Source organism: Antrostomus carolinensis, unplaced genomic scaffold (assembly GCF_000700745.2).
Source record: "Antrostomus carolinensis isolate BGI_N321 unplaced genomic scaffold, ASM70074v2 scaffold18935, whole genome shotgun sequence".
In the NCBI taxonomy this organism is placed as follows: Eukaryota; Metazoa; Chordata; class Aves; order Caprimulgiformes; family Caprimulgidae; genus Antrostomus; species Antrostomus carolinensis.
In genome coordinates this window covers 10,622-21,766 of record NW_010315912.1, presented here as the reverse complement: position 1 = coordinate 21,766, position 11,145 = coordinate 10,622, and the positions used below count along the sequence as shown (strand labels likewise).

At 38.7% G+C, this 11,145-nt stretch overlaps 1 protein-coding gene across 4 annotated transcripts in view; it reads right to left on the bottom strand.

Moving 5' to 3' along the window:
• The window catches only part of GAPVD1 (GTPase activating protein and VPS9 domains 1), a 21,512-nt gene that overhangs the window by 4,650 nt on the left and 5,717 nt on the right, over positions 1 to 11,145 (bottom strand). Inside the window, exons 6-20 of one of the 4 annotated variants that reach the window (XM_010168123.2) lie at positions 10,761 to 10,921; positions 9,726 to 9,855; positions 8,662 to 8,787; positions 7,663 to 7,836; positions 7,197 to 7,337; positions 6,463 to 6,597; positions 5,782 to 5,901; positions 5,216 to 5,293; positions 4,716 to 5,089; positions 4,102 to 4,189; positions 2,942 to 3,022; positions 2,160 to 2,282; positions 1,572 to 1,701; positions 1,076 to 1,185; positions 436 to 594 (exon numbers count right to left, since the gene is read on the bottom strand). In XM_010168123.2, coding sequence (XP_010166425.1) covers positions 436 to 594; positions 1,076 to 1,185; positions 1,572 to 1,701; positions 2,160 to 2,282; positions 2,942 to 3,022; positions 4,102 to 4,189; positions 4,716 to 5,089; positions 5,216 to 5,293; positions 5,782 to 5,901; positions 6,463 to 6,597; positions 7,197 to 7,337; positions 7,663 to 7,836; positions 8,662 to 8,787; positions 9,726 to 9,855; positions 10,761 to 10,921 — 2,130 coding nt within the window. The remainder of the gene's footprint in view (positions 1 to 435; positions 595 to 1,075; positions 1,186 to 1,571; positions 1,702 to 2,159; positions 2,283 to 2,941; positions 3,023 to 4,101; positions 4,190 to 4,715; positions 5,090 to 5,215; positions 5,294 to 5,781; positions 5,902 to 6,462; positions 6,598 to 7,196; positions 7,338 to 7,662; positions 7,837 to 8,661; positions 8,788 to 9,725; positions 9,856 to 10,760; positions 10,922 to 11,145) is intronic. The other 3 variants (XM_010168124.2, XM_029084987.1, XM_029084988.1) reach the window with 3 other exon arrangements.

The window sequence follows — 11,145 nt, the reverse complement described above, 5'->3', positions numbered from 1 at the left end:
AAAAATAGAAGCTAATGGCTTTATAAACTGTTAAGTTGTAGTGCAAGAGGAATCATCAACCTTGAAAAAAAGGTGACATCTGAATTAGGAAGCTCCACCTTACATAGATTTCTGACTGAATTCACTGCCCTTGCAGCACTCCAGAATGCAAGATTAAAGCAAGTCCCAAACAGCATCTCTTGTGTGTTGGAGCTGAACATCAGCTACAATTTGATTCAACCTGAGTTTATTACTAACTGGACTGACTTAAGGCCCAAGCTTTTTTAAGGCATTCACAGATAGGTGAGACAATTTCATCATCTTGTGGGAAAGCAGAGATATAACGTCCTGATTTGGCAAAGTACAATTTAAACCAAAAGGGATCTTCCCAATCTGCTAGTGAATAAATATACGCATTTGAAAACCCATTAATAATAAGATACTGAGCAAACTACCTATAGTCCTCTGCAATAGAGGCCAGCAGCTTTCGACAGGTCCTGTTATCGAAGCGGCTTACACATCGCATTGTCTCTTGCAGCTGGGCCATCAAGTTCTTGTCTTGGAGATTAATAGCTTCAGCTAGCTGAACTTTCAAGAAGCACACAATTTCATTATCTAATTAAGAACAAAGGAAAATTATTAAGGAAAAGAAACGTAGGCATGATGAAAATTAAGACTGTTTTTGAATATGGGAAACACATAACAGTTTAAAACGAGACTTCTGTACGTTAGGCAATAAATGCTATTTTAAGAACAATTTAATATATCTTTTTGAGTTTTCCAGATACCAAGGGATAAGTTTTCATGTAACTATCTTATTTAGTATTTAGAACCATTCGGAAACATGAAGAGGATCAGAAAAGGTCACAAATTCACCTGTCTGCAAATAAACCGAGAATGGATGGAGGGATGCAAACACAAGACAAGTCAATGTAAAGACTCAGTAAATCATCCAAGCTATTCTACTAGTTCTGTAGCACAATTCCCAATGGAACCTGTATTTTGGGAGTCTATTCTACGGTTTCAGGCTCATTAGATAGAGGAAAAGAAGCAACACATATAATACAAAATATCTGTGTGTGTAAAGAACGTTTACCTTCAGGGTCTGTGTGATCTGGTAGACCGTTCCTCGTTGAATGTGTCAACATCGGGAAGGCAACAGAATCTGCTGAACAAAGAGCCAATCTCAATTTCTTCTTTGCATCCCTTAAAGAGGAAAAATATTTTCTTAACAAAGTTGCTGCAAGGTCTGCTTCTTCAATAAGCAGTCTTTACTTTTTTTTTCAAAAATAAGGTCTAAAAGTTATTTAACAAAATTTTAATGCATTGGTGTTGTCAAGACTTTAGAATATCAGTGGTTTTGATAGAGCACCTAGACCAGTTTCAAAGGAATTTTCCTCAACACTGAACTGCTCTGTTCTCTCAGATTACAAAATCCCCCCTTCACCAGTGGAAATGTTTGAGATGTTTAAAATTAAAAGCACATAAAAGTTCACAATTGCTCCACATTAAGATTTTTGTGGGAACTAATCACATGGCTTCAGCTTTTAGTTCTACTTTGTGGGTAAGATTAAACTTGAAAATGTACTTACCTATAGGAGAAAGCAGAACTTTGTGGCTGTGCTACTTGACTTGCAGAGTCTGGGAGATCATCTGCAGACATGTTTTGCAAGGCCTCATCACGTGGAGAGTCGTGCATACTCTCACCATCCCCAAGAGCCTCTATGAAAATGAAAAAAACCAGCATTACACTTTAAGAGAGGAGTCAGGAGAAGAAACCAGATTAATGTTTTCTATTTTCTTCTTGTTATTCTTAGGTCAGGGGGAGAATGGAGACAGCAAATAAAACAACTTGTTCTGAAATGAAAAAAAGTATATTAAAAAAATACAATCTACAAATCACTAAAAAGGAATTGCATCTGTTTTTGAAGGCAATATACTTCTTCAATATCCATTTAAAAAAAAAAAGATAAAAAAAAGAGTAAGAGATGTGCTATCAACAAGCAATCACCTCAGTGGTAACATGAAATCTGTCTCGTAGATTATTTGACAAAATACTCCCAGTTTAGAGCTTGCATTGTTCAGCTGTTGGTACTAACATTTCTCTAGAATACTGAAGAATTTTTTTCCTTAAGGAGGAGAAAATGTGCTGGTGATGATTATAAAAGCCAAGTTCTAACCTGCACCATCATAGTTTACTATGGCTCCTTCACTGGGACTGGTTCGCTTAATGGCGTTCCTGTACTTGTCCAGAATGTCCTCTGCAGCTTGTGCCTGAGCACTGAGCCTGGGGCTGGGATCATCTGGAGAGACCATTAAAAACACCAGGGGTTAACCTTGCATTGTGCCAACTGAAAGCAAATACAAGAATTTAGACCTACACATTTGGACTCTTGTTTTTAGCCACATCAAACAAATAGCTGCTTGTGTTCCACGTAGCCACAATTCAAATGAAAAAAATTTATAAAGTCTGATGCAAAAGTAGAAAAAACAAGTACAATGAAAGTGAACAAATAAAGCCAGATCCTCAGCATATTTGTACTGTATGCACAAATGGTTCTTGTACATCTGAAGACTTCTAGAAATTATGAGGCAAACAGAAAGCTAAACACTCTAGGTTCAAATCATGTTTAATTTAGCCCTTAAGTAATTATTACAGGAATGTGTCTGCAGCTATTCTTACAGCTCAGCTACGACAAGGACACGAGCTTTGTAATGAGCTGGAAAAAAAAGTGAAGACTTGAGTTGAGAATCCAACACCATACATACTGACAGAAGCATGACAATTTAAAAACAGTCTTCAAGGCAAGAAATCTTTATCCATTTCCTTATTCAGAAAGCCAGTTGTGAACATTAACTACAACAGCAGACACCTTTCTGTAAGCAGACACCTGCTGGGCACTCTGGAACTCCAGAGGGCATGTTATGAGAGAAAATTACTATGATGATATTGTTCACATACCTTGACACGCTGAGTATCTGTCAGGTACCATGTCATCTTTGTCTTTTTCTTGTTTTTCTTTCTTTCTAAATGGAATAGGAGCTGAAAATGCAAGGCACCTTATCAAAGATTATTCTGAGATAATGGCCAGATTGAATAAACTTTAAGAAAGTGGCTAATGCAGAAGTTTGTCACCAAATAAGCTTCAATAAAAGCATAAGACTATCTGTAGAGCAGAGCAGAACTGTACTGTCATCATATGTAGTAAGCTCTGCCTTTAACAGACACGCTACCATGAGCCAGGCAGAACAGTTTTGCCCTCCAGGTACAGTACATTCTAGGCAATCACTAGCCAAGGCAGTCAGGTAGCTTCCCACTTTTATTTACATATTTATTTATACTTTAGTTTAACCAATAGTCCTAACCCAAATATTGGTCATAATGACATGAGTTTTTTCTGGCAACTCATTCCCACTAGTAAGTTCAGGCAGAAGATGCAAAGACAGGACATTGCAAAATAGAAAAGTGGTATTAAAATACTGTAATGTTATCTAAAGTCACAAAGAGACTGCAACAATTATGTTGGTTCTTTTCTAACTGAAAGTCTGTTTCTAAAAAAGGCAAGAATATCTAATATTGCACACATTGTTTCATCCCCAGTTGTCATTACAGCATGACAGCCAAATACTGTCTCAAACAAGCTTCACTTTGCAAATAGTCAAAGTCTAATTTCCACTCATGCTGTGCTACAAGAGATCCTAAATTATCAATATCCTTCAACTAGCACACTACCATCCCTAGAGAATCGAGACTGGTTCTGAGGGAAGCTGCAACCAAGTTAATGCCATACAACTACGAAATGACTGGCCTCACATGAGGATGACAAGCTTACAGAATGATTAAGGTAACACAAATTCTTTCAGCTCACACACTTCTATAGGTACTGTGTACTTTGTATTTCAATAATCCTCTCTTCACTGCAACACTTGCAATTTTATAAATAAGAATTCTTTATTTCTCAAAATTCAACAGGACAGCTATTGCTCTGTAACAAATCTGTATCAGTCCGCTCAGATTTTTACAGTGAAACTGTAAAAGCTTTCCATAAAAGTGACCAAAGACATAAAAAAGGTAAAGTGAACTCTCACTGAAGCACCGACACCAGATGGACACGATCCTACCTTTGGGCATGGCCGACACAAAACGTTTCCGCCACCAGGGCTTGTTTCTGTCCGACTTCTCATCATCACTGTCCTTTCGTTCTTCTAGCTGCAGAAGGGCAGAGTTTACATTTGAGCATCTACCATATCAAATGTAAAGAGAAAAATTTCTCCTCAACATCAGCTCAATGCTGCATAGACTGTAAGAACAGAACGACAGCAGAGCACAGAAAGCCACAGCAGATTAAGTTGGAAACGTCCCTCCTGAAGAGGGCAGCCTGTAAATGCAAAACCAAAGATGAAGAAACTTAGATTTAACTTATTTCTTTTTTAAAGAAAATTACTTTTCAGGATGCTGCAGCATTTTAAATTTAAACACTCCAACAAATCTATTTCTGAAGTCCCACCAAATCCCATAAAGCTCATTCAGTAAATTTAAGAGAAGCCAGATTCACTGCAGCCACTGAACATCTGTAGCTTTAGCCTATAAAACATTAGTGGCCAACATTTTAAAAGGTAACACGAGTGCATTGTAATTCCTTGGCTAAACACATTTAATACCAGCTTTCTGGCATTAGATGCATAATTAAAGTGGGCATGCTAGGAGAAAATAAAATGGTAAATAGAAGCCTTACCTCTCCCCTAGAGGAGTCTTTACTGGGAGATGAGGATGACGACTGAGATGCAGCCACCAGAACAGCTGCTCCGGTGTTGGTGGTCGGCATAGGAAGCTCCCTCTCCTCGTTACCAGGACGTCTGTTCCACCCAGGATCACTCATAGGTCTCCGAACTGATGACACTATATCTGAACTCCTACTGCGGACTAGCCTCTCTGGATAAGAATGCCTCTGCTTGAATGCTTCTAAATCAGTTGGAATTAAACTGTGAGACCCAAAGTTGGGTAATCGGGCCTCGTTACCTCCCATGGCTCCTTCTAAGATCGGTGGATCCGGTGGTGGATGAGATGGTCTTGCATAGTGTACTTTAGGCCTTACTACAGCTGATACACCTGCTGTCATAAGCACAAAAGAGGCCACACACATTTCTCTTAAGATTCTTCCAAATTAGCTGGTACCAACATAGAAGCACTGAAAATGCCTATTTCTTAAAAAAAAGCTTATTCTTTACAACTCACCCTCATTTGATGACAGAGGGTCAAACAATGCAAGCAAAGAATCTGTCTGAGAAGGAGGAGATGTCAACTGACTGGCTCCTGAAATACAGAAAAAGGGAAAAAAAATAAAGTACTGTACCAAGAACTACCTCCAAGATAAGGGACACTGGAAAAACAGCCCTCAGTAACAAAAGTTTACAAAAGTTAGATTGCAAAGTACTTTAAAAGATATTTTTATATGGAAAGATCTCTGTAGTATGCTGAAATGATCAAAGAATTACATCACAAAAAGTGGGGAGATCTTGAGGAGTGGACCAACTCCAAAATGCAAGAGCACAGTCAATGTAACCAAACCAAATTAGGAAAAGCTGATCTTGGATCCAGTACTCAAGCTCTATTACTGTAAAGCACTGGAGTCTCTCTGCCAAACAAATACAGTGTTAGCAAATAAGGAAAGTGTCAAGCTTAGCTACCAGAACTTTGAAATTGAGAGAAACTGTAAAATGTAAGGATTCTACAAATGTCATTTGTGAGAACTCCATTATCAGAGATTCCAATTCTCATTTAGGGGTAAGTAACTTACTTACCGTGGCCCGTTTCATCCATGTCAGGACTTGTCACGGAATCTTTTCCCCCAAAGTCAGAGCTACATTCAGACCTGAGATCCTCAATCTTATTAGGAATATCTTCAGATGTTGCACTAATACCTTACACATAACAAAAGAAGAATTTGTAAAGGTCTTTCAGATAAAAAGGAAGCAAAATCCTGAAGCTGTTAAAATGTTTGAACACTGCAATAATCAAGTCCTAAGTCACAGTAGCACCGAGAGACATTATGAATTTTTATACTCCTAAAATAACATTTCGTTTTTGTTCTACATCTTCAACTGCTTTACCATAACACTTTGACACTGGGCATTAGAAAGACACTTCACTGTTCAATATTTTGCAGAAAATAAAGAACTGAAGTAGATATATGCTGATTTACTTAAATAAAAAAAGTTGTGATAATAAAACTACACGCAAGAACATTAGGGAATTTCTTCCAAATCAATACTCCACTGCTGATCATTGCTACCAGAGCACAGAGCATTCAACACTCCTGCCTTTGGTAAGATGAACAAAGAACTACTGCTCTGAAAATTCCAGAACGAGTGCAAAAAGTTACTTTATGAGTGAAATGATGTATAATTAAAGCAAGTGCAGCAAGGTGGATGTTGATCATGTTCTAATAGAGCAACATGTTTTCAGAGACAATTAAAACACACCTGATACGACGCTGAGGCCAGGTGTACTGGGTCGAGAACTGACCTCCCGTACATCAGTGTCATCAGATGTGCTGCCCAGCCCAGAACAGCTTTCCAGTTCTTGCAGTCTCTCCTCCTGTTTTAAGTCTGGGGCCTCTACAAAAAGAAGACAATGGAGTAGAAGAGGAAAAAGTATCATTACTCAATGCCAAGCTCCCTTAATATTCACACACAGAAGGAAGCAGGGGGTACGTGGTGATCTAGTATATTAAGTTCCAAGGAAACTGAACCATGTCAACAAGAGTTTTCTCCCTGTACAGAAGGCAGGACACTGCACAGATAGCAATGCTCTATCTGCACGGGCATTCTAAGACATTTTTACTGGTTTGAGTGTTGTATTTCGTAGAGACAAGAGTATACAGTCAAATCTTCACTAACCAAAGTAAACTGTGATCCTAGATAGCCCTACTTAACACTGCAGGGAAGGACAGCAAACAGAGGTTTGCTCTGTAATCCCTTCTCTCCCTTTTTGGCCCTGAAGATTTTCTTAAGTAACAGTAAGTTCACAATGCTTTCCCTCTTCTCTCTGCCCAGGAACAGTTTGTCCCTTTAAAACTGAAAGTGTTAACAAACTAACCTAACCCTAGGACTACAATTCCTTGAAGAAAGAGAAGAGGCTGTTGTTTTGCATTATTTGCCTCTGGAAGAGTCTTGATTCATGCTAAAGAAATAAGCAAAAACTGTGGGATTCTGACCTGAATCACTCGGTAACACTTCCACACTCCACGCCTCACTTGTGGTTTCTGATATGGTTGAACCTGTGCAGGGATCAAGCAACACGGATCCTGAACCTGGTAAACACAGCAAGCTGCCTAGCACGTTCTCTGCAGCTGCACCTGCAAAAGTAAAGCCGAAGCGTAGAGCTAGATAAAAGCTTCCCAAAGACAGCTCCAATAAGAGAGAAAAAAATAAGAACACATTTTGAGTGTCCTTAATAAAGTAATCATGAAAGACAACGTTGAAAAGATTGAGCAACCAAAGATGAAAGAATAAGCAGCCAAACATAATACAGGTCATGCACACAACATCCTCCTACAGAAAAGCTCCAGCTCCATCAATGAACACAGACCTATTAAGAAAGAGAGGAGCAGAGCTCTGCAGCCTCACTATTTCAGAGCAAGCAGGAAGCACTTTAACATACCAGATGTACCACCAAGTTACCTGCTATTTCTTGCAAACGATCTTCATCAATATTTGGATCGAAGTCACTTCCCAAGACATCTGTACTCCAAGTTTCACTCACGGTTTCCGATATATCCCTGTCATCAGTCAACCCCATCATATCACGGATTTCAAATTTACGGAGCTTGTCATCAAGATTATCCTGAGTTGTGGCTATGTAAAAACAAAAAGAAGTTATCATTTTTTTTAAAGGCTTTTCCAATGACTTCTGATTAAAAATAGGAAAAAAATAAACAAAACAACCCTCTCATTCTGTCAGCTAAGACAGTGTTTTAAAATAAGGCCTGTAAAACACTATTATACTATTCAAGAGCTGCTGCCTGACAACAGATTTTAAGCACATTTGAGACATAAGAAGAGAAATCTTAAACTGCACATGATGACCTATCAACCAAACTGACAGACAAAATGAATAAAATTCAGCACACTATCGAGAAACCGATAAGATTCCTGTAAGAACAACTCGTAACAGAAAAGCTGAGGCTGGAAGGGACCTCCAGAGATCATCCAAATCCAAAACCCTGCTCAAAACAGGTTGCTCATGGCCATGTCCAGTCATGTTTCAAATATCTCCAAGGTTGGAGATCCCACAATCTCTTTGGGCAAGTTGTTCCAGCATTTGGCAAATATATATTAAGCAGGAAACTATCTACATGCTTTAAAACTCCCCCAATCCAGATCACCTTAGTCCCTGAAGGGAAAAACTTGACATCAAGCAAAATTTCACAAGCAGTTTCCTACAAAGGACTTAAGCCTCAAAGGAATGCAATTTCCTTTTCCTAACAATGGACTACAAGAAACATTTCTAGGGGAAAAAAAAACCCCAAACTCAAAAATAAATGAAAGATTGATTGCACAGGGAAAATCCTTACTTATTTTTTTTCCCTGAACTAGTCAATTTTCCAACCTTTTTCCACAGAACTTTGGCTTTACCATCTACAGCACCTCAGGCACTTGTAGGAGAGAATTTGCACCTGCCTTGTTCGTGCTCCAACAGCTGCAGCGCTTCAACGCCGTTGCTCCCAGAGGGGCCCGCGCCAAGCTCGGACACAGACTCCCCTTCTAAATCCAAAGATGACACAGAGTTGGAGCGATTTGAAGGACCTGTGAAAACAGATTTTACTGTAAATCTGATTTGAATAACAGCTCCTAAATAGACAGCATTAGAAACCCAGGGGACAATTAGGAAGATGAAAAGAAATGAAGTAGCAGTTCAAATATAAACCACTGAACTGATGAACTAAACGTACATTTGTTCTGCTCTTGGCCCCTATTCTCGCACTGTGATTTGTACTTCCCATGTTTAGAGCACTATCCTAATTACAATAATCTACAAACATATTACCAAAATCACCTGGAATCTCACCATTACCCAATACAATCTCATCACACTTAACTGTAACTAAAAAGTCAATAAAGTCTTTGCCATTAATTTCTTTACTTGCCCATGAATTTGTTTTTTTTATTTTGAAAAGAGCAAAAACTCCATTATGGAAGTTACACAAAACAATGTGTGCTGAGTGATCTGTACAAACATCTCAATGTCACAAATAAACCTCTGCTTTGTTGGGTCTGAGGTTCATATAAAGGAATTGTCTAGAGTCCAGAAACTACTCTGAGATATGCAATAGCTTATTAAAACATGATGAATAATAAGTCCGAGAAGTCTACGTTTAGAACTAAGTTAGATGATTTTAATAATTAGTGCTGCACTTATGTTTCAAAAAAAACCCCAAAAAACAAACAACAACAACAAAAATACAAAAACCAAAACCACCTAAACCAAACCCCCTCTGTTTTCTCCTTCTAAATACACTTAGGTTTTTTTTCTTACTAATTCTCAGACTTGGTTATGCCTTTGCAGGTCAAAACTTAGCTCCAGATGTTTTTCTTTGAACGGCTAAGAGAAAAGACAGGCTCTCAGGGTAACATAGCACAGTCTTCAAAATGATGACAGGTTGTATTTAACAGAAGTTCCTTTTAGAGTTAAGGGGGGAAAAAAAAAGGGACAAAACTTCTCCAAGACTGAAGTAGCCCTTCACCTTCAGATATTCCTTCCAGATTATCACTGCAGAGGGAAAAGCGCAAGGTTTTATCAGGTTTACCATGGAGTTTGTTTTCATCAACAGGGACATCTCCTTGTCCGCCATCTGCAAGCTGCATATTTAAGACCTGGGGAGCAAGGAAAAGAAACAAGATTTCCTTAAAATAATCTATTTTTTTGATAACTAAATAGTAAACAAAATATCACACACAATTTTTGCATTGTTTTCCCTAGATGTTAATGGCACAATCAAATTTCTAATATTCTGTTTGAAAAAAAAAAAAAGACAGCTATCTCCAAAGTCAGAGCCTGGAGAGAACGTAAGGTAACCAAGATGTGAACATAAGGCAAGTCCTGATAATACTGGAGCCACCAGCTCCTTCATCACCTCAGCAGAGTAATTTAACATGGGAACTGATCATCACGAGGCTGCAAAAGGAGATAATCCAAACTGTCAGGCAAGGCAGCAAAGACAAAAGCAGAAGCTGTGCTATGGCTGGTGAAAGGAAAGGCTGTAAAACCAGCCTTACCCTAAGCAATGTCTGAGGGCATTCATGGCAACGTGACCACAGCTTCGCCCTCACAAGAAGCTGGGCCTGTGTGTTTCAAGTCTGAGCTGCCAAAAACGTTGGGATCACTGTTCCAGTTCTGTCATTCACCTGCACCACTGGATCCAAAGGACAGGGCATGCAGAGAGATAATTGAAACAGTCTCTTCAGTCTCAGAAACGACAGCCCAAGTCTGCACTTTAAATATGGCAGATGACAAAGCCTCTTCATAAACCTGCCTGGTTCATTTTTCCTGTGTTAACATACTGCTTTTCTCACCTTGCAGATATACTAAGAGAGGAAAAAAAGCATCTAACAAAGGGAAATTTGAAAGCTACAATCCCCAAGTTAAATGAAGCACAGATCTTAATTCTCATTCTGGATTTATTACCTGAACTTAGTGTCACAACTTCGTTGTTCTGCTCTCAGAGAACACACTAAGCTGTACTTTTCAAAAGACCCGTGACATGATAGTTTTTGCATACCTCATTTTCTGACATCATTCCTGGAGTAATCTGTGGACCTGTCCCCAAAGAAATCACCAGCACTTCTTCTGGCTGAACTTCCGGGATAGTCTCCTGGGACGATCCTTCATGATCTCCGTGCTGATCCATTAGAATATTTGATCTACTTCTGCTACGAGTTGCTAAGAAAACATTTTAATATCCCCATTAGAAAGCTCTTCCTTGTTCAAGGAGGAAATAAAAACAATACAATGGAAATACAGAACAGCAATGTTTGGAATTAATAATACACATACTAGATAACTTTAGAAAATGAAGAGTCATATTAGACTTTGAGAGATGGAACTAGTGTTTAAATTTGAGTCCTGAACTGTGAAAAAGCAAACTTTCAAAGTAAAAGTTTACA